Source organism: Arachis hypogaea, chromosome 9, assembly GCF_003086295.3.
Source record: "Arachis hypogaea cultivar Tifrunner chromosome 9, arahy.Tifrunner.gnm2.J5K5, whole genome shotgun sequence".
NCBI lineage: Eukaryota > Viridiplantae > Streptophyta > Magnoliopsida > Fabales > Fabaceae > Arachis > Arachis hypogaea.
The window spans coordinates 104,274,439-104,294,760 of NC_092044.1; the positions used below are offsets into that span (position 1 = coordinate 104,274,439).

At 35.6% G+C, this 20,322-nt stretch overlaps 2 protein-coding genes and 1 long non-coding RNA gene across 11 annotated transcripts; all 3 read right to left on the reverse strand.

Moving 5' to 3' along the window:
- Nucleotides 1-1,476: 1,476 nt before the first annotated feature.
- On the reverse strand, nt 1,477-6,510 carry LOC140175354 (uncharacterized). 9 transcript variants are annotated; one of them, XR_011865999.1, is made up of 9 exons: nt 5,705-6,510; nt 5,176-5,444; nt 4,082-4,179; nt 3,734-4,001; nt 3,469-3,629; nt 3,232-3,356; nt 2,409-3,136; nt 2,053-2,138; nt 1,477-1,971 (listed from the first exon to the last, which is right to left on the reverse strand). XR_011865999.1 is itself a non-coding variant. In XM_072203350.1 (7 exons), exons 4-6 carry the CDS (start codon nt 3,957-3,959, stop codon nt 3,279-3,281), a joined length of 465 nt encoding a protein of 154 aa, XP_072059451.1. In that variant the 5' UTR covers nt 3,960-4,001; nt 4,082-4,179; nt 5,176-5,444; nt 5,705-6,510; the 3' UTR covers nt 1,477-3,136; nt 3,232-3,278. The 9 variants fall into 9 exon arrangements, 3 of the variants coding, with proteins under 3 accessions (XP_072059451.1, XP_072059452.1, XP_072059453.1); XR_011866000.1 differs by having other exon boundaries at nt 2,053-2,161; nt 5,176-5,456; nt 5,705-6,466; XR_011865997.1 differs by having other exon boundaries at nt 1,477-2,138.
- Nucleotides 6,511-13,227: 6,717 nt separating this feature from the next.
- Nucleotides 13,228-15,219, reverse strand: LOC112711427 (uncharacterized). Its single transcript, XR_003157483.3, has 2 exons — nt 14,487-15,219; nt 13,228-14,181 (listed from the first exon to the last, which is right to left on the reverse strand). It is a non-coding gene; the product is annotated as an uncharacterized lncRNA (long non-coding RNA).
- Nucleotides 15,220-17,674: 2,455 nt separating this feature from the next.
- Nucleotides 17,675-20,097, reverse strand: LOC112711428 (steroid 5-alpha-reductase DET2). The gene is made up of 2 exons (XM_025764080.3): nt 19,176-20,097; nt 17,675-18,212 (listed from the first exon to the last, which is right to left on the reverse strand). The coding sequence occupies exons 1-2, from the start codon at nt 19,503-19,505 to the stop codon at nt 17,736-17,738; spliced, it is 807 nt and encodes a 268-aa protein (XP_025619865.1). The 5' UTR covers nt 19,506-20,097; the 3' UTR covers nt 17,675-17,735.
- Nucleotides 20,098-20,322: the final 225 nt, after the last annotated feature.

Below are 20,322 nucleotides of genomic sequence, written 5' to 3' on the forward strand. Positions count from 1 at the left end.
TATACCCTAGATTACTAGTTCACTATTAATAGGATCTTTTGACATTGTATCTGTACCTCATGTCACTTTACACGTTTCTTTGTGTACCTTCTACGGCATGAGTCTCTAAACCCCATGGTTGGGGGTGAGGAGCTCTGCTGTGTTTTGATGGATTAATGCAATTACTACTGTTTTTTATTCAATCATGCTTGCTTCCATTCTAAGATATCACTTGTTCTTAAACCGGATGAATGTGATGATCCGTGACACTCATCATCATTCTCAACTATGAACGTGTGCGTGACAACCATCTCCGTTCTACCTTAGATTGAGTAGATATCTCTTGGATTCCTTAATCAGAATCTTCGTGGTATAAGCTAGAACTGATGGCGGCATTCAAGAGAATCCGGAAGGTCTAAACCTTGTCTGTGGTATTCTGAGTAGGATTCAATAATTGAATGACTGTGACGAGCTTCAAACTCCTGAGGGCGGGGCGTTAGTGACAGACGCAAAAGAATCACTAGATTCTATTCCGGCCTGATTGAGAACCGACAGATGGATAGCCGTACCGTGACAGGGTGCGTTGAACATTTCCACTGAGAGGATGGGAGGTAGCCACTGACAACGGTGAAACCCTTGCATACAGCTTGCCATGGAAGAAGCCTTGCGTGCTTGAAGAAGAAGACAGTAGAAAAGCAGAGATTCAGAAGATGGAGCATCTTCAAAACCTCAACCTATTCTCCATTACTGCAAAACAAGTACTTATTTCATGTTCTTTTACTTTTCACAATCAACCGTGATAATTATTGATATCCTGACTAAGATTTACAAGATAACCATAGCTTGCTTCAAGCCGACAATCTCCGTGGGATCGACCCTTACTCACGTAAGGTATTACTTGGACGACCCAGTGCACTTGCTGGTTAGTTGTGCGGGGTTGCAAAAGTGTGATTGCAATTTCGTGCACCAATAGGCGTATGAAGATACTGTGCTCCTTTTGAATCTTTGCTTTCCTACTGCCTTCATCCAATCCTTTTTACTCCTTTCTATGGCAAGCTGTATGTAGGGCATCACCGTTGTCAATGACTACATCCCATCCTCTCAGTGAAAAAGGTCCAAATGCTCTGTCACGACACGGCTAATCATCTGTCGGTTCTCAATCATGTCGGAATAGAATCCCTTGATTCTTTTGCGTTTGTCATCACGTCCAACAATCGCGAGTTTGAAGCTCGTCACAGTCATCCAATCCCTGAATCCTACTCGGAATACCACAGACGAGGTTTAGACTTTCCGGATTCTCATGAATGCCGCCATCAATTCTAGCTTATACCACGAAGACTCTGATTAAGGAATCCAAGAGATATGCGCTCAGTCTAAGCTAGAACGGAGGTAGTTGTCAGTCACGCGTTCATAGGTGAGAATGCTGATGAGTGTCATGGATCATCACATTCATCATGGTGAAGTGCAACGAATATCTTAGAATAGGAATGAACTGAATTGAATAGAAAATAGTAGTAATTGCATTAAAACTCGAGGTACAGCAGAGCTCCACACCCTTAATCTATGGTGTGTAGAAACTCAACCGTTGAAAATACATAAGTGATAGTTGTCCAGACATGGCCGAATGGCCAGCTCCCATGAACGTGATCAATAGTCTCCTAAGATAAATAATGGAATAAAACTGAGACCAAAGATGTGTGGTCAAAAGACCGAATGGTCAAAGACATCTAATACAATAATAAAATGTCCTATTTATACTATACTAGCTACTAGGGTTTACAGAAGTAAGTAATTGATGCAGAAATCAACTTCCGGGGCCCACTTAGTGTGTGCTTGGGCTGAGCTTGAGCTTTACACATGCAGAGGCTTCTTTTGGAGTTGAACGCCAAGTTGTAACGTGTTTTTGGCGTTCAACTCTGGTTCGTGACGTGTTTCTGGCGTTTGACTCCAGAATGCAGCATGGAACTGGCGTTGAACGCCAGTTTACATCATCTAATCACAAATAAAGTATAGACTATTATATATTGCTGGAAAGATCTGGATGTCTACTTTCCAAAGCCGTTGAGAGCGCACCATTTGGAGTTTTGTAACTCCAGAAAATCCATTTCGAGTGCAGAAAGGTCAGAATCCAACAGCATCAACAGTCCTTTGTCAACCTTCTATCAAAGTATTGCTTATGTCCCTCAATTTCAGCCAGAAAATACATGAAATTATAGAAAAATTCACAAACTCATAGTAAAGTCCAGAAATGTGAATTTATCATAAAAACTAATGAAAAAATCCTTAAAAATAACTATATCCTACTAAAAACTACCTAAAAACAATGCCAAAAAGCGTATAAATTATCCGCTCATCAGTCATCTTTATAAGAGATTATATTTATTAAGAACTCTGTTCATTCTAGAAAAGTGTTAGCATGTTCTACTTACATTGCTGTTGATCCAGCGACGGGGTTGCAGTGTGCACATGTCCTCTCGAAACAGGACTATACGTAGCCTTCCTTCATACGACGCCATGGCCTGCTCTTCCCCTAACGACGCATTGACAGCCCATTGTCGCACTCTCTCCTCATCATCCTCATCGATCTTTCGACCCTTTAGCAATGAATGCACCTTTATAGGAGTACACTGGGTAGGGTTCTTTTTCATCTGAGTCATTCCGGGTGAAATCTGGTGGCTCGGTGGACTAGATGTCCTACAAGACAGAGTGGTTGGCATCACGATCTGCAGGGGCTCCGTGTATTGAATTGCTCAAGGTATTCCCATATTCTTTTGCTCTCCGGGTCTCGCATCGACAAGAATTCAGTATTACTGCATCAAAATCAACTAATGTTAGAGAGAAGTAAATTTTGTATGCATACATTTCCTAATTCCCTAACGAACAAAATAGACACACAAAAAAGTGTTCTGCATAGGAAACTTATTATGATTGTCGTCAGGGGTCTCCGAACTATTTTCTGTTGGTCAACTCCCTGGTGAAACAATCGGCGCCTCCTCTTAGCAAGAGGCTCATTGTCCTCATCATCATCTGGGCTCACTGGGAGATCTTTTTCTTCAGATGGTTTTGGTTTTGACTTACGTGATCGGTCCTTTTTAACTCCCTCATTTTGCTTGGTAGCTGACTGGCTTATCTATTTTATGCACATTGAATGTGTTACCTAAAGAAACATCCAATTTCATTGAAATCAACCTTCGAAAAATACTTAAGTTAGTCTAGAATTTAATTCATACACAACCATAAATGTATACTCACTTTCGGACTAATTTTCGATCTCTCCGTGCACCGTGAGCATTTTCTAGTTAGAGGTGGATTTGTTGTGCTTCCAGTTGGTCGTCTTTCCATTGCTTCCTACTCACTCTCTCTACCGGCGGAGCTTCCTGTTTGTAAACATAGCATGAATCTTCTGGGATCAGAAACATCTAAGACGGAGTAAATATGCCATGGCGAAATTACCTATTATGTTGTAGGACACAAGAACATTTTCATTACCACTAGTAAGAAATATCTTCTAAACTCCATCGTGTTTGATTCCATTGCCATAGGACAACTATAAACCAAATCCCGGAGTTCAGTTGTTGTCCGTCTATGGAACCTCTTTTTGATGGCCATGTTGGCCAAATTTGTGTCATCCAAGGATGGGAATGGATCGCCTACAACATGTCCATGCATGAGTGCAAGATAAAATATATATACACAATGATATTTGTACGAATATGCCTATGGCACACTAAGTAATTCGAAGATCAGAACTTACCACGAGATGGAATGCCGAAAACCCGCCCAATTAACTCGGTATTGAGGCGGATGTTGCCAACGTCGAGTATAAAAGTTCTTGTCTTAACTTCATACGACTCGGCTAGATGAACCATGATGGCCTGCTTCACAGACCAATTCGGAACAAGCCTGAAGAATCCGAATCTGATTTCATCAATCTCCGCAAGCTTCTCAACGGCATTGTTTTTAGTTAGCTTGCTCATCATGTCACGAATGTAGTTGGGCAAGCATCATGACTCTAATAATTTCTGGCAATGGTAACAATAGCTGTAAGTCAAAAATAAGATCATGTGGAATGACACGTCGATAACGGTAAATATCATTTTACCTTTTTCCCCATCTTGATTGGTTTTTCGGCAACACAAACCTAGTGCTTGTTCACAAGAAACAGTTACACAACACCATGCCCAAATCCTTTAATAAAACCTGCAAAAGAAATAAGAAGCAACATCCAATAAGTCCTTAATAATACATTGTTGTTGCTGCTATATAAAACTCAAATCAAGTAATACCATAAAAAACCCAAATCAGAAGCAACATCTAACAATTCTTTAATTATACCCAAATTAAAAGCAACATCCAACAAGTCTGATCCATGGTACTCAAATCCTACATCAATCCACATCAATTATTAAACACTAACTAAGTATAGATATCATGATTTCACCACCTTCAAGTAGCATAAGTTATTTATTGGAAAATGAATTATATTGGATGTTTTGGGCATGCTATATTTCTAGTAAAAAAGGTTCATGTCTTTCCATGCCTTAGTAAAACATAGATATTCCATATAATCCATACAATATATTACTTTCATAAATTTTCTCAGTCCCAGTTCATACATTTTCAAAATTTTGCAATCATGCAATGGATTGTTCTTGTACTTTAGCTCTCTTTGGCATCCACATAAAGATTGTAAAATTCCTCTTATAAAAGTAACATTGTTGGTGTTAGTTTAGCTTTTGATCCTTCCAAATTACAAAGTTATCTGTGTTAGTTAAGGAAAATAGATATTCATTGGCTTACTATTCTAGAAACCAAATCAAACTGTTCTAATTCCTAGTTTATTAGTTAATTGGTTCAATTAATTCAATTATGATTCAACCAGAATAACAATCTTATAATTCAAATATAAAGTTAAAAGTCAAATAACAAAAGATACAACCAAACATAAAATGCCATTTTGTCCAATCAAGATTAGCAAACTACAACAAAAAATAATTTATAAAATTAGCAAATTATCAAAAGGTCAAGAACAACACAACAATCTAACAACAAAATGTCAAGAACAATGAAAACTTTAAACTACAGCAAGCCAGCAACAAAGAACTGAAACAACATATTGATCATCAAAACAACAATCGCATAAAACTAACTGAATAATTAATACAAGAAAGAATAAGAAGAAGGAAAAGAAATCACCTTAGGCTATAGCACGTTTTGAAATTCGAACAGAATAGGGAGAAGGAGAGATTGCTAGAGCTTTAAAACTCGAACAAAATGGCTTAACAGAGGCTTAACAGCGGTGGAATAGTGGCTGAACGACAGAACCTCGGCGACACCGCAGCAGAATCACGGCAAAGCAGAGGCTGAAGCTCGGACAAAAAGAGGCTCAGGGAATAAGGGCGGAACACATGCATTGCAACGAGGAGATGGAGAACTGGACCTTGAAGAAGAAGAACTTCTCTTGCCTGCGTTAAGTACTACAATGTTTTCTTTAAGGATTTCTTTTGTTGTTACTACTAATTTGTTATTGGAAATATTCAGGCACTGATCAAAAAATGTTAAAAGATACTATGGATAAAACCATAAATTTTAACCTGGATGCGGTCTAATTAAAGTTAATGGAATTCCTGGTATTTTTTAGCTTACTGTGAGTTGGTGATATAGCATGAAGTGAGTTGCTTTATGACCGTTGAACTGAATTGCAGATTTTTATGCACATAGTTACCTTGACCCCTCGGCCCTCGTGAAGTTTATGTTGCAATAATGGAAGTTTGCAGTGTTTTTTGGCATTGTTTTTGGATTTTTTATTGTATTAATATAGAGGGCTGGTTTTCAAAGTACATAAGCATGAACCCCCCATGATTGCCAGCTCCGCATTGTCGACGTGGTAACCGGAAACCTTCTCCTCCAACTTCAGGGAAGCCAGGACGACCTCCTGCACCCCCAATTTGTTGTCAAAGATCTCATTGACAAACACGATAGTTACGGCGGTGGCGCTGGACCCCAGGCCACTTCCCAGGGGGAGACCCTTTTGAAGAGAGTGGGACAGGCCAACGGAGCGGATTCCAAGCATCTTCATGACTTCGAGCGGTGATCCCAACGCAGTTCCAGAGAGAGTTTTTGATAAGCCTGGTAATGTTGTTGCCCGTACTGGATATGTCGAAGATGAAGATCTCTCTTGGGTGGACGTGTGGGTCAACAGTGAGGGAGACGGTGTCACCGAGGCTATCAATGGCGCAGCTGAGTAAGTCGAAGCCGGGACCAAGATTAGCGATGGTTGATAGAGCAAAGGCTTTGACGGAGGTGCAGACAAGGTGGGGCTCAGTCTTGGTGATGGCGTCAGTTTTTGAGTGGACAGAGAAGTTGCATCTGATCCTGGTCGTCCTCGTCTGTGTTGGAATGGCGATTGTGATGGAGATGACTCCTCCTTCGTCTTTCAAATTCAAAGGAAATGCAGATGAAGAAGCAGAAGAAGCCAAGAAGGATGTGGATAGGGACAAAGGATGAAAGTGGTGGTAGGGTTTATGATTCAGCGTTTGAATATTCACTCTTTTTTATTTTACAATCATTTTTCCAGTGTTCTTCTCATGGAGCGGATTTTTTATTTTAATAAATAAATAAATTATAATAATTACTAAAATAAATATTTTAAAAAATAATTATTAAAATAAATATTTTTTTATCTCGTTTAGACAGTAAATGAGATAATTTTGTACATATTTTGTTTACGGTGTGAATGAGATACATAAAAAATTATCTTATTTATAGTATAAACGAGATATATATATTTATAAATAATTAAATATAATTTTTGAAAATAAAAAATATATTAATAATTTAAATTGGACCAAATTCTTAAAAGTTGAATGTTTTAAATAATAGAAAAGATGGACGATTTTAAATAATAAAAAAGAAGACAGTATATTTTAAATAACAGGGAAGATGGACAGTCCATTTAAAATAAACACGTTAATACGTTTACTTTCAAAACACATAAGACGTTAAACTGCCCACTATTGACAACAACCCACTATTAATACTATTGTTTCTTCCATTTGCTAACTTCCATCTAGGGATGGCAAAATTTCCCGAGACGTGGAGATCCTTGCGGGGACTGCCCCGAATGGGGATCCGATTGTGGGAAATTTTTTCCACGGGAATGGAGATAGGGGACAAAATTCCCCCGAAGCAGGTGCGGGGACCTGAGCGGGGATCCCTGCCCCGTCCCTGCTATTCCCCGAAATTTATGAATTCCTTGAATTATTCTTAATAGTTTATTTCTCATATATGTTTTTTAATCATTTCTCACACACACATATATATAGAAACCCAAAACTCCTAATCTTTATTTGCATAACCCTTCTTCAATTCAGAGATCCCTAAAGCTGTCCATACTCCATCCAACCTCTCTGCAACCACCGCATCGTCACCCTTCTCATCGCATCGTCACACCTCACCGTGCCATTACCCTTACCACGTCATAATTTCTATTTGCGGCGATCCTTTTTGTAACTCTGCCGTCGTGTCCATTCTCTGTTGCCGCGTCTCCCACCTCGTCCATTGCTTTTTCCTTTGGCTCGTCGTTGCGTCCTCCCATTGCGTTATTTCGAAAGAAGTCACCATCGTGTCATTTAGACTTTTTGTATAAAATCTTGCAGTTTTTGTATAAGATAGATACGCTCTATTCATATGGAAATTAATAATTAGTTAGAACTATTATGTAGATGGGGAATGGGTCCCTGTGGGGAATGTGGCTCCGTAGGAAATGGGGATGGGGAGTAATATTCTCCCAGGGCGGGAAATGGGGGTGGGGATGGGGAGCAAATCTGAGGGTGGGAATGGGGAGCAGGGAGGCATCCCCCGCGCCCGCCCTGCCCCATTGACATCCCTACTTCCATCCATTGACATTTTTTATTAGGATTTACACTAAATCAATTCAAATAATATTTTAAATTTTTAACTGAGATATAATTTGTCTATTAAATTTTTAATTAATATATAATTTTTAACTGATAAAATTTTTAAATTTTTTACATGCTCTCTTGAATATTAATTTTTAAATTTAAATTATATATTTTAAATTTCGTTTGTTGCATAGGAGTATATAAAAATTTAAAATATAATTTAAATATACATAATTTATTTGATGACCCACTTAATGAATATCACGACTCTGTTAGCATAGAATATAGAATCTTTTCTACTTCAAGTTGGTTATACAAAATTTGTTATAATGTGACTCAATTATATAAGTGTGCTGTAGCTAGAGCAAACAAAAGGATTGACTCTTGTTCTTTAATGAGAATTATCCAACTAATCAATCCATCTCCATTAAATTCTTCCTGATAAAGTTATTTAAATTATATTTTAAATTTTTATGTACTTCCATGTAACAAACAGAATTTTTATATACGGCTTATTTTACCTATTATTTAAAATTGTCCATCTTTTCTATTATTTAAAACGTTCTATTTTTAAAAGTTTGGTCCAATTTAAATTATTAATTTTTTTATTATTTTTAAAAATTATATTTAATTATTTATAAATATATATATCTCGTTTACACTGTAAACGATATAATTTTTCATGTATCTCATTTATACTGTAAATGAGATATATGAAAATTGAGAAAAAATACACGTATCTCGTTTACAATGTGAACGAGATACGTACAAAATTATTTCATTTACCGTGTAAACTTAATAAGGGAAGGGTATTTATTTCGTTAATTATTTTTTAAAATATTTATTTTAGTAATTATTACAATTAATTTATTTATTAAAATAAAAAATCCTTCATGGAGCTTTTCATTTTATTTTATTTTATTTTTTTGGTATAGTGATGAATTTAAAAATCAGTTTAAGAAACATTCTTGTCAAACTACCAATTGGGCCTCATAATAAAGGATACATATTCAGCACAATAAAACAACTTGGGTCAAATTAATTTGGGTTGGTCGAGTGGTCAGCTCACTCATCTACTTAAGCAAATTTTGGGATTTCGAATCCAGCTTTGTGCTATGCCTTTTCCAAAACCTGAATCTTATCAGGTCAGAGTGTGTCAGACCGTACGAGACGTTTTATTAAGTATTAACCGCAATTGGACTAGTATAGACTAAATTGCTAAAATTCACCTCGACAAAACACTTGAATAATTTAAAATTGTGATAAAAATAATTAATAAATATTATATTTTATTAAGTGACAAAATTTTTAAATTTAGTAAATAGTTTATTCATTTAATCTAAATTTTTGTGGCAATATTTTAATAAATATTTAAAAGATGCACACAAAAAAATTGGCAATTGATAATAAAAAATTTCACTTCGTATAAAACCACCAAATTTTAAAGATGAAAAGATCTTATTTTTCTAATAATATCTGCAAAAAATTATATCAAAATCTTATCTCTAAATTTTTTTTAGAATATATATATATATATATATATATATATATATATATATATATATATATATATATTTGATGAGTTTAATTTTGATGCAATAACATTGTACAGTGTTTTACACAGTCATGCAATCACATTCGTTCTTTTAGATGACCATTCACGAGATCAATGTAAAAGGTAATTTTTACTGGTGTGGCATTACGTAATTGGATGTACATATAAAACTACTTTACAATGACAATACATTAAAATTAATATATGATTCTTTTGTCATATTTTTAAATCTTTGGAATGACTTTTTTGTCGTTATCATCTTTTGAGATTTTTGGCCAGTGATGTAAATTTTCATGTACTATTTTAGTAGTTTACTTTTTTTTTATTGCCAAAACAATATCGTTTGAAATTTAAAAAAAAAAACTGCTAGGTCTCGATTCGGTTGGATTGACCGTTTTAACAATTTTTTATCGGTTTTTAAAACTTGCAGTTTTCACTATTAGCCGAGCTACTAAAACCAACGGTTTTTAGTTCAATTGACCGGTTCAATTCAATTTTTTGAATTTTGGTTTCGAAAGCAGCTTGAGTAAAAAATAAAAGATACGCCACCACCACAAAAATCAAAAAACAACTTGGGTCAAAGGAGGAAGATAATTATTTTGGAACTTGCAGGGATCAATTGCATCTTATTGAAATTTATGATGGAAGGATATTAGAGTATGATGCTAATTTGAAATGTCAAAAGACTATTTTAGTTGGTTTGTGAAGTATCATATTGATCTTATTGCAGTTTCTACAACATTTTTAAGTGTGTTTTTTGATAGGTTTTCAGTAGTTTGTGTTATTCAAGGTGAAGTGGGTAAAAATTCCTATTTAATGCTTATTATACATTGAAAGCCTCGTTTAAATTTGTGGTTGCCAAAAAGTTTTTGAGAATTTTTTATTAAAATATTTCTTTAGGTGGAATAGGAGGGTTAAAGACCCGAAAAGACAAGAAAGAAAACCAAATAAACAAACAAAAAACTAAGTAACCTGCCTTAATCTCAGAGTATCAAAGACATCATAGGACAGGGCATGTTTGATATTAGGAGTTGCAACGTCAAAGATATGCAATCCATAGGGTAGCTCATCCCTTCTTAGCAAGAAGATCTGCAACTGTGTTAGCTTCTCTAAGAGTATGTGTCTAGCTTAGATTATGAACATGAGCCGCTAGGATTTTGATGTCTTCTAGGAGAAGAGAGCACAAGTGGGATGATACACATTCTTCTCTAACCATCTTGGTAGCAACTTGGGAATCAAACTCCACAATGACATTTCTAAGATCATTTGCAGCAGCTATTTAAATGCCTTTCATAATTCCCCACAATTCTGCATGGGTGATAGAGCAACCTCTTATATTGCAGGAAAAAGTCTTGATGAACCTGCCACAGTTATCACGAAACACTCCGCCGCACGCTGCATTATTATTACTAGAATAAAAGGATCTGTCCACATTCAACTTAATAAAGTTTTCATGTGGAAGGTTCCATTTAACAAGTTTATTACTCCTTAAACCCAAGCTGTAAGGACATGTCTTCACCTTAAAGGTGTGCAGAATTTCATATGATCGGGTCTTAATGAAAGCGATAACAGACGTTGGATTGGTGATGCTTCTTTCAAACAAATTTATTCTGAAAAAATTAGAGTGGTGCTATAGTGATACCAAGAAGACACGACCATTCATTCCTCCTAGAGAGATTAGTAATGAGCCAATCTCGATTATTCAAGATGAAGAAATCTCCAATGTGGTTTTAATTATGCAAACCTTGCCAAATTATTCTAGAAAACGAACAATCGCGAAGTCTATGAAGGAAAGTTTTGTCGCTCAAATTGCATCTCTGGCATTGAGAGGAATCTGCCAAATGTCATCTTTTTTATTTTCGCATTTGTAAGAAGGGCTTTTGGTGCGGCTAGCCAAATGAATAATTTAATTCTCTTCGAGCCTTTTCAGTTCCAAGTATGTTTGAAAAGTTGATCTGGAGGCCTGGGAGCGTCCATGGGAAATTGGTAAGCAGTCTTCAAGTTGAAAGTCTCATCCGATGATAGACTCCATGTAATGCTGTCTGGGCCTTTCCTGGGAGACGGGGTTAACAAGCTTATGATTTTGTTATCTAACTGATCCGACAGCCATTCCTTCAATTTTCTCACATCCCAGTCACCTGAAACAGAAAGGAAATCATTCAGAACTAAAGATAAGTCATAAGAGTTCAAGGTTTAAGAGGCAAGATTTTCCAATAATCTTCCAATTTTTGGCACCCAAGAATGCTCTTAGAACTTAATCTGATTGCCATTCCCTATATGCCATATTGTATTCTTCTCCACATCATTTCAGGCTGAACAGACTCTCTTCTAACGATTAGATTCCTTTCTGATTCTTTTAATGTTAAGAATAATATCCATCCCACGTTTGTATTTTGGCTTCAGAATCATCACCCACATGTTATCCTTTTTTTCCACCAAGCTCCATCCTATCTTTATCATGAAAGTATGGTTAAGTTTATTTACATGTCTGATCGCTAGACCCCCTTTAGCTTTTGGATTTGAGATAGTATTCTAATTAAGCAAATGAATTTTTTTGTGTGTTCTGTTTCTCCCAAAAAAAATTCCTGCATTTACGATAAATCATATCACAAGTAGCAATAGGTAAAGTAGCAGTTTGCATAGTATAGAAAAAAATGGAAGAAAGGGTAGATTTCACCAAAATTTTTCTCCTTGCAAGGGATAGAGACGAGGTCTTCCAATTGTTGAGTTTTCTATTCAACTTATTAATGACCTCTTTGTAGGTATCCTTATTGACTATAGAGTGTAAGAGAGGCACGCCAAGAAATTTACCGAGATCATTAGTCCTTGAGAATTGTAGAACCTTGCTAATTTCTTTTTTAACTGTATTTCCAACATTATCTAAGAAAAAGATTCTAGTTTTCTTGTTGTTGACTTTTTGGCCTTAGCTATTCAAAAAGTTTCCAAAACTCTATTGATAACCTCTACTTGTTCCATGTTGCTTTGGCAAAAAGGATCAAATCATCCGCAAAGCGAAGATGAAAAAGGCTCGATCAATCCTTATTAATGTGAATAGCTCTCCAAAATTTATTATCGATAATAACACTAATGAGTTGTGACAAACGCTCCATGCATAAGATAAAAATGTAGGGAGATAAAAGATCACCTTGATGAAAATATCTCTAAATGGGTTAAATTCATCAAAGGTCTCCCCATTCCACAAGACCCTCATCTTAGCAGTAGATATGCAAGTATAGATCAAATTTATCATGTGAAAAGGAACACTAATATCTATAAGAGTATCCTTAATAAAACCCCACTTTAATCTGTCATAGGCCTTTTCCAAATCTATCTTAATAGTCATCCATCATTTTTTACCGTTTTTTGCCCTCAAAGTGGATAACTTCTAGAGTAATAATAATACTATCTGAGCTATGCCTCCCAGGAACAAAATTGCATTAGATAGGCATGACCATCTTCTCCATTAAATTTCTTAGCCTTCCAGCCACAATCTTTGTAAAGACTTTGTATGTTATAAAGACTGATAGGCCTCATTTGCTTTAAATTCATCACCAATTCAACCTTGGAAATAAGAGTAATGATAGTTTTATTTATGCCTCTGACCTCCTAAAGATTTTTAAAAATATTTTTCACAAAATTGTATAGTTCAAGACCCACAGTTTTTCAATTAGTCTGATAAAAAATGGCTTGGATGCCATCTTTCCATGGTGCCTTGAAGCTTTCCATACTAAAAATAGAGCTCCTGATTTCAACATGAAAAACATTAGCACTTAACGAATTAATATCAGATTGACTAAGCAAAGAAAATGCATGATTAAAGATATAAGGGACATTTGGAAAGTTGTCTATATAAAGCTCGAAGTAGAAATTTGTACATATCATCTAGAGAGCTTGTTAATCTGAAATCCAACTACCACCATCATCTTGAAGAGCCTTGATCTTATTCCTTTTCCTTCTCGTCATGGTAGTGCCATGGAAGTATTTGGTATTACAGTCACCGAATTCAAGCCATTGGCACTTAGACTTTTGGAACCAGAGCATCTCCTCTTGAGAAAGGATTTCTTTATATCCTTCCACAAATCAAACTGTGATTTTTCAAGAAAGTGATTATTGTTTACATTAAGACTTGCATTTATTCCCTGAAGCCTTCTGAAAATTTTGCTTTTCCTTTGCTGAATGTTGCTAAAAATATTGTGATTCTACTCTTTTAAATCTTTTTGAAAGTCTGCAATGTAATTAACCCAAAAAATTCTCCATATTCCAGCTTCTATTAAGAAGATTTTTAAAATTCGAATGAGACATCCAGGCAATACCAAACCTAAAAGGTCTTCGTCTTCTATTTGGAGAAGAGGCAAAAGTGAAAGAAAGGCAGAGAGGAGAATGATCGGATTTCATCATTAGTGGATGCTTAATTCTTGCTTCGGGAAAGGCTATTTGCCAATCATGATTATTGAGTCCCCGGTACAGTCTTTCCACAAGGTTTCCACGTTTCTAGGTGAAAGGCCATCTATCGAACCCAAGTCCACTAATCCACAATCTAAAATGCAAGCTTGAAAATCTAAGAATGTCCCATGGCCAAAATTTGGTACAACCCTTCTTCTTTCATGATCATGGAGTATCGCATTAAAGTCCCCCAATAAAGCACCAAGGTTGATCAATACCTGCCACCAAATGCTGCGGACTACCATAGACTGTCGTTAGCAATCACGAACCAAAATTGGCACCAGAGACTCTCATGTGAACCTGTTGCATATTAGGATGAAGGACATCAACCTTCTAAATACTTGAGTCCTAGAGACACCAAATAGCTCCTAAATATCCCCTTGCTTCTTCAATGAAACAACCATCTAGACCCATTTTATCCCTAACTACTTAATCATTGTTTCCAGTAACATGAATTTCCAACAGAACTAAAAATTTGGCAGCATATTCTCTTCTAATATCTCTAATTAGAGTGAAAAAAATCTTTCCCCCAGCCCCTCGACAATTCCAAACGTTATATTCATGGATAACCAAATGCTCGATAAAAAAGGTCAAGGCAAACAAACCTATGTAGCGGCCAAATTGGCACCGTCACCTTGACACGAAGAGATTAAATCTTTTACTATTTGGAGTTGAACATGAGGTCTTCATATTAATATTTGGTGGCTTCTTTGGCAGAACCTCATGCCTTTTACCCATTTCCACCACCGCCGACTTTGTGGGCAAGGGGGTTTGTAGGATGAAAGTGTTCTTCACCGCATGTTTTTCAATTTTAGATTCCATCTGTTGCTTGTTATACTCTCTCATGCTCTCTGATATGGCAGTTTCCATGGCCTCAGTGTTGGGGTTTTTCGTTTGCGATACCAACTTAGGAACATTTGCAAAGGTTCCTTCCAAGAGGAGAGTTTGGGAATGGATCCTCTCAATTGTTAAAAAAAATTGAGAGAGTAAAGTGTAATTTCTAACTCTTCATTGCTCTCTTTATCATATTTTTTTTATCTTACTTATAAAATTAATGGTGAAAAATCATACTTTACTCTCTCAATTGTTAAAAAATTGAGAGAATTTATTCCCGTGGTTTTTCTCAACAACTTTCTATATTTGTTTCTGTTTAGGCTTGAAGCTGTTGGCAGATAAGATAGACCCAATTTTGGGCATTATTACTTTTTTGTTTCCTTGGATTTTTTTCGAGTCCCTATTCTATTTTGAATGGAAACAACAGGCCTTAGATTCGCTAAGCTTGCTTTGCCTTCAACCCAATTTGTATGACCACTCATTCATTTCTTCACTCAATTTGAGGGAATCGGTTGCCAAAACTATACTCTTCCTATATCTTGAACGTATCTTTCTTGCTTTCTCCTACTATACCATTTGACCATCATCTAAGACCCAATGGGATTCACGCTTTGATCGTGTGCCATCAATATTTTAAAAAATTTTCTCATTGGGGATGAGATTCTGGCTAGGATTGCCAACGTCAGGCTCTTCTACCGTTTTTGACATCGTTGAGTCATCCATTAGATTTTTGCTACATAGTTATACTCTATGACCATATTGCCACAGTTGAAACATATGAGAGAAAGACCTTTATAAGAGCGCTTTCAAGGATAGAAATTTGGGGAACTAGCTTTTTAGATAAATTAATTTCCACACATATCCTTGCAAATCTGTCTCGAGTGGATAAATGTGGTATGATCAATTTTCAATATGCTACCAATCGATGATTCCACCCGCTATAAGAAATGATGGTTGTATAATTTTATAGTCAAGTTTGGAATACAAATCCATGCAGCAGTCTTTTTGACTTCCTTCTCAGAGTAAAAGAAAAAGGATCTACATCTCTGCACTATAAGATAATGCTTCGCTATCATCCATGGTCTGTTAAGTAGGACATGGTTGTAATCCTCCTCATCTGAAAAGTGAACTAAAAAATAGTCACACTCATCAAACTTGGTTGAGGCGTTGCTCCATGAATCCCAAACCAATTCTCTTATCCAAAACTTTAACTATCCGAACCGCTTTCTATAGCTTGTATCACTCATCAAACTCCTCCTTCGATACAAGAATGACAAGGCATGGATCGAACGGTTTGTCCTTCATTTCAGCCCCTCCATCTTCCTTATATGAATCATTTTATTATTATTATTCTGCTATAAAAGTAATCCAAAATATTATAAGTATACACAATATTAAAAAAGAAAGTAATTGTATTGATCAATCTAAGCATTTTAATCGATTATTTTCTAATTAAAGTTCAAGTTTGGTGTATGCATATTTTAGAATAGAATCTCTTAGCAATCACGCATCATATGATAAAATATGACTTTCATACTTAACAGACTAATATCTTTTTGTGCACTTGCTAGTTTAAAGACTTAGTGCACTTGAAGAAAAGGATTTTGCATGTCAACTTCAACTAAGAAATTTAGTTTTATATATTTGTCATATTTAGACACAAAATGAACACTGAAAGGGACATAAGGTGAAAGCAAATTATTTGTGTTCAATTTTGTTGAGACTGAAAACAGTAAGGAAAAAGGAATCAGAAGAAACAAAGGACAAATGAGGAGTAAATCTTATCTGCGGAAAGATTAGGCTGCGTTTATTTATAGAGATAGGATACTGACACATGGATACAGAGATACAAAATCGTGTTTGATAGAAGAGACATGGACAGAGACACTGAATTAGTATATTTTGTGTCCATTCTAACTGGAAGGACACAGAGACACTAACAAGGAACACAACTTATTTTTTATTATTATATTTTTCGTCTCAAATATTTTTAATGAAAAAAAGAGAGAATAAATTGGATTTTCATAATTTGTTCTAGTTTATCACTAAACAAAATACAAGAACACAAAATTTTGTGCTCTGTCTTTTATGTTTTGTTCTCACTATCTTGTCTTGTTTTGTTTTCAAAAACAAACGCATAATAGACCATGTTAAATAGAAAAATTTTTTATTCATTGAATATTCTTGTCGAACTCATGTTAAGGCCCACCTTATCAATCAGTAAAAATTTTGGCATTGAAATTATTAAGTGAATTTTCTATTTGACAAAATTCACTCCTCAAAACCTTGTACCAGAATTAAACTCTAGACTCCAGTAACTCTTTTTTTTTTGCCAATAAATCAGAAAGAACTCAAATTAAGGTGTTGTGTTTTATTAATTTAGTTATTTTTCCAATGAAAATAGGTGACTGCGGAATAAACTGACTCTAAACTCTTACCAAAACTACTTTGGGAAGTCAAATTATTTCTTTCTAGAAGAATTCAAACAGATAAACACTTAGTTTTTTGAAAAAGAAGGTTCCACAAATTACCTAATGAACCTATTATTTGAAAGCATCTTCAAATTTACCAATTATCAGTGCAGTAGTGTCTTCATGTTTCATTGTATCAACATCAAAAATCAAAGCCTGCAGTACAATCTTTTAAAAAGCATGTAAATAGCATCCAATAAAATTTGGTTACTTGCATCAGTAGCTTTCGGTATTTTTGAACGCCCTTTATGTTCTTCGGTGGCTGCAATCAAAGCTGTAAAAATTTTTTAGAAAGTTCACCTGACATTTGAGGTGGTTAGACAGGTTAGTTGTATTGCAATATACTTTTTTTATTTTAATAGAAAAAAAAAAGAATTTTATTAAGAGAAATAATGTACAAAAGAGGATGAGACATCCTCAAATACATAAAAATTATATGACTAAGACCTAATTAACAAAACACATTTGATCAGCCGAAGAGAGTGTAGTTGCAATGTATCCAACATAAGACCTGCAATTCATTCATGAATTAACCGTTCCTAGCAACATTTAGAAGACAAATGGGATAACAGCCTTAACATTTTTAGGGAAATCTTCAAACTTAGAGAGATACCATTTCCTCGTTGCATAGCTCCTTCCAACCAAATAGAAAGTGGTGCCTATGGTAAAACACAATGAATACACAGTCTGAGAAATCATTGAAATCCCGTAGAACATAGTGATTTCAAAGAGGTAATGAGGGCATATAACAAGCCCAAACAAGCCACCCTTTGGAATCTTGTACTCCTTTTCGCTCACCCCTCGCAGTTTCGAAAGGAGATAATGGTGGTAGAGGTTTCCAATGATACCAATGAGGAACACCGCAACCCCAGGGTACATGAGATCAATTTGTGGCTGTGGAAGCCCCTCTGTTACCGTTAGGTGCTGACTATAGGTCATAGTTGCAGCTGATATAAAATAACTCAGAGTGATGGGGATTGCAGAATCAAGATACATGTAGCCACTATATTTGTGGACAAACAATACCTACACAGCACAATCAAACAGCATTTCTTAAAATTTATGAGAATCGAAAGATTCTTTAATAGGAAAAGAACATAAGCAGAATGCTTAACACATATATATTAAACAATAATCAGTTAATCACTCATATCCAACCAAACAGCAAACTGTTGTTTCTTTTATTACAAGAAATTGATCACAATTTCCAAGTAAATAATGACCGTTACCAATTTGTGATTCCTTAGTCCTTTCACCAAAAGTCTAAGACTACTCGACCCCGGAATGGAATTAACCTTACCAAGAGTTCGTCATAATAGGCCCATCTCTCCGAAATAGGAAATTCATGATTTTCTCTACTTTCTCATGCTGAAGTCAAGAATCGAAACGCCAGCTTCGCCAAAATACTCTCTCTCAGAATATAAACCCTAAAAAACGAAAAAAAAAAAATTGAATGTGTTTAAAGAATAGATAAACTACCATAGTACCATTTTCTACTTTTGAATTATCAGAATACTATCAAATCTACTGGAAAAAAATAAAATAAAATATATATATATTAAACATAATTTTGATAAGATTATCTAAATCCTAACAAAATTATTGAAAAATTTTAAATTACTCTCTAATCTAAAGTAAATTCCACCTCAATCCTCAATCCTCCACCACGCCGCCAGCATGGCCACCACCAGTCCACCATGCATCCTTCCTCTACTATTGCCGCCAGAGCCACCATCCTCACTCTCCCCGAGAAGATCTCCCTTCTCTCTGACAATGCCTCCTCTCTCCCCACAATGACATGATGCTACAACAATTTCCCTCTAAGAATGTAGCCTCCATGTTAAAGGGAATTCAAAATTCAAACACTCTATCAGGACTTACTATTAAGATAATATGATACGAAGTTATTGCCACTAGTTATTAGTTTAAAAAAAGTTGTGTGTTTTTTGAATAGATTTGTGGCCGTTTTGAACATTTATTAATTACTACCTCTAAGTCTCTCTTGAAGAAATGGAGGGTGAGAGCAGATTGGAGGAGCGTAGATCTGAGCCCCTCGTTAGGGAAGATGAAGAACGAAGCGACACCGGCAAGAAAGGCGGGAGTGTAGAGCATCAGCATCGCAGCTCTGCTTGACAGCTTGATCTGTTTAGCAGAGTTGGCGGTGGTGGCATTCCAGAATTTGGAATAATTCATATGCTTCCCTCTCATCTCCGAGAACCCTCCGCTCGTCAGCGACACCAGGTTCACCACGGACAAGGCTGAAACCACCAGAGACGGCGGCGGTGGGAAGAGGAACTTCAGTAGCGCAGACATTACCATGATGCTAGCTAGAAATAGTAATAGTAGGCTCTACTTATTCTTCATGCCCCATGTCTGGTTGAGGCTTTTATGTGTATGCAGCATGTTTCTTTTCGTATATAGTTTTTTATTTGTTCAAAAGACATGGAGAGAAAAAATCTACGTGGCCTTCTTTTAGTCGCTTGTATATACTTGAACGTGTCCAATGTTACGGTGGTTCTAACTAATTTGGTGGATCGGTTATCTGTCGGCTCTACTTATTCTTCATTCCTCGTTCCTAAATGAGGCATTTATATGCATAACTATGTGGTCTTGCTTTAGTTGCTTCACTTGCTTGCAATATACGTGTGTTTATAAAGACAAGGAGAAATTCTTAAGCCATCTAACGAAACTGGGTTGCGTTCTTCTTTCTTCTTTATCCTAAGATCTTCTCTTCTTTTTATGTGCTTTTCACTCCTTTGTTGTGTTGTAGTGGTTGTTGGTTGTTGTGCAGTAATTTTTAATATTGGACAAAGAAAAACACCAAGTTTCGGTAGCAAGTTAGCAAGGGTGGCTATGGCACTGCAAAAGTAGAGGGATGGAGGCTGAGATAAGAGTGATTTAAGACTAGGTTGTGATTTATTTGGAAAATAGAATCCTATAATTGAGATTCAATTAGGATTAGGGTTTGTAATTAAAGAACTAAAAATTTAAAGTTTTTATAAATTGGGGAATAAGTGGTTGTTTAAATGTTATTATTTTGATAAAAAAAAATTATTTTTATGAAGATTTTTTTTTATTTTTAATGTGTTTGACAAATTTTTAGTAGTAAAAATAAAAATACTAAAAAAACAAAAAA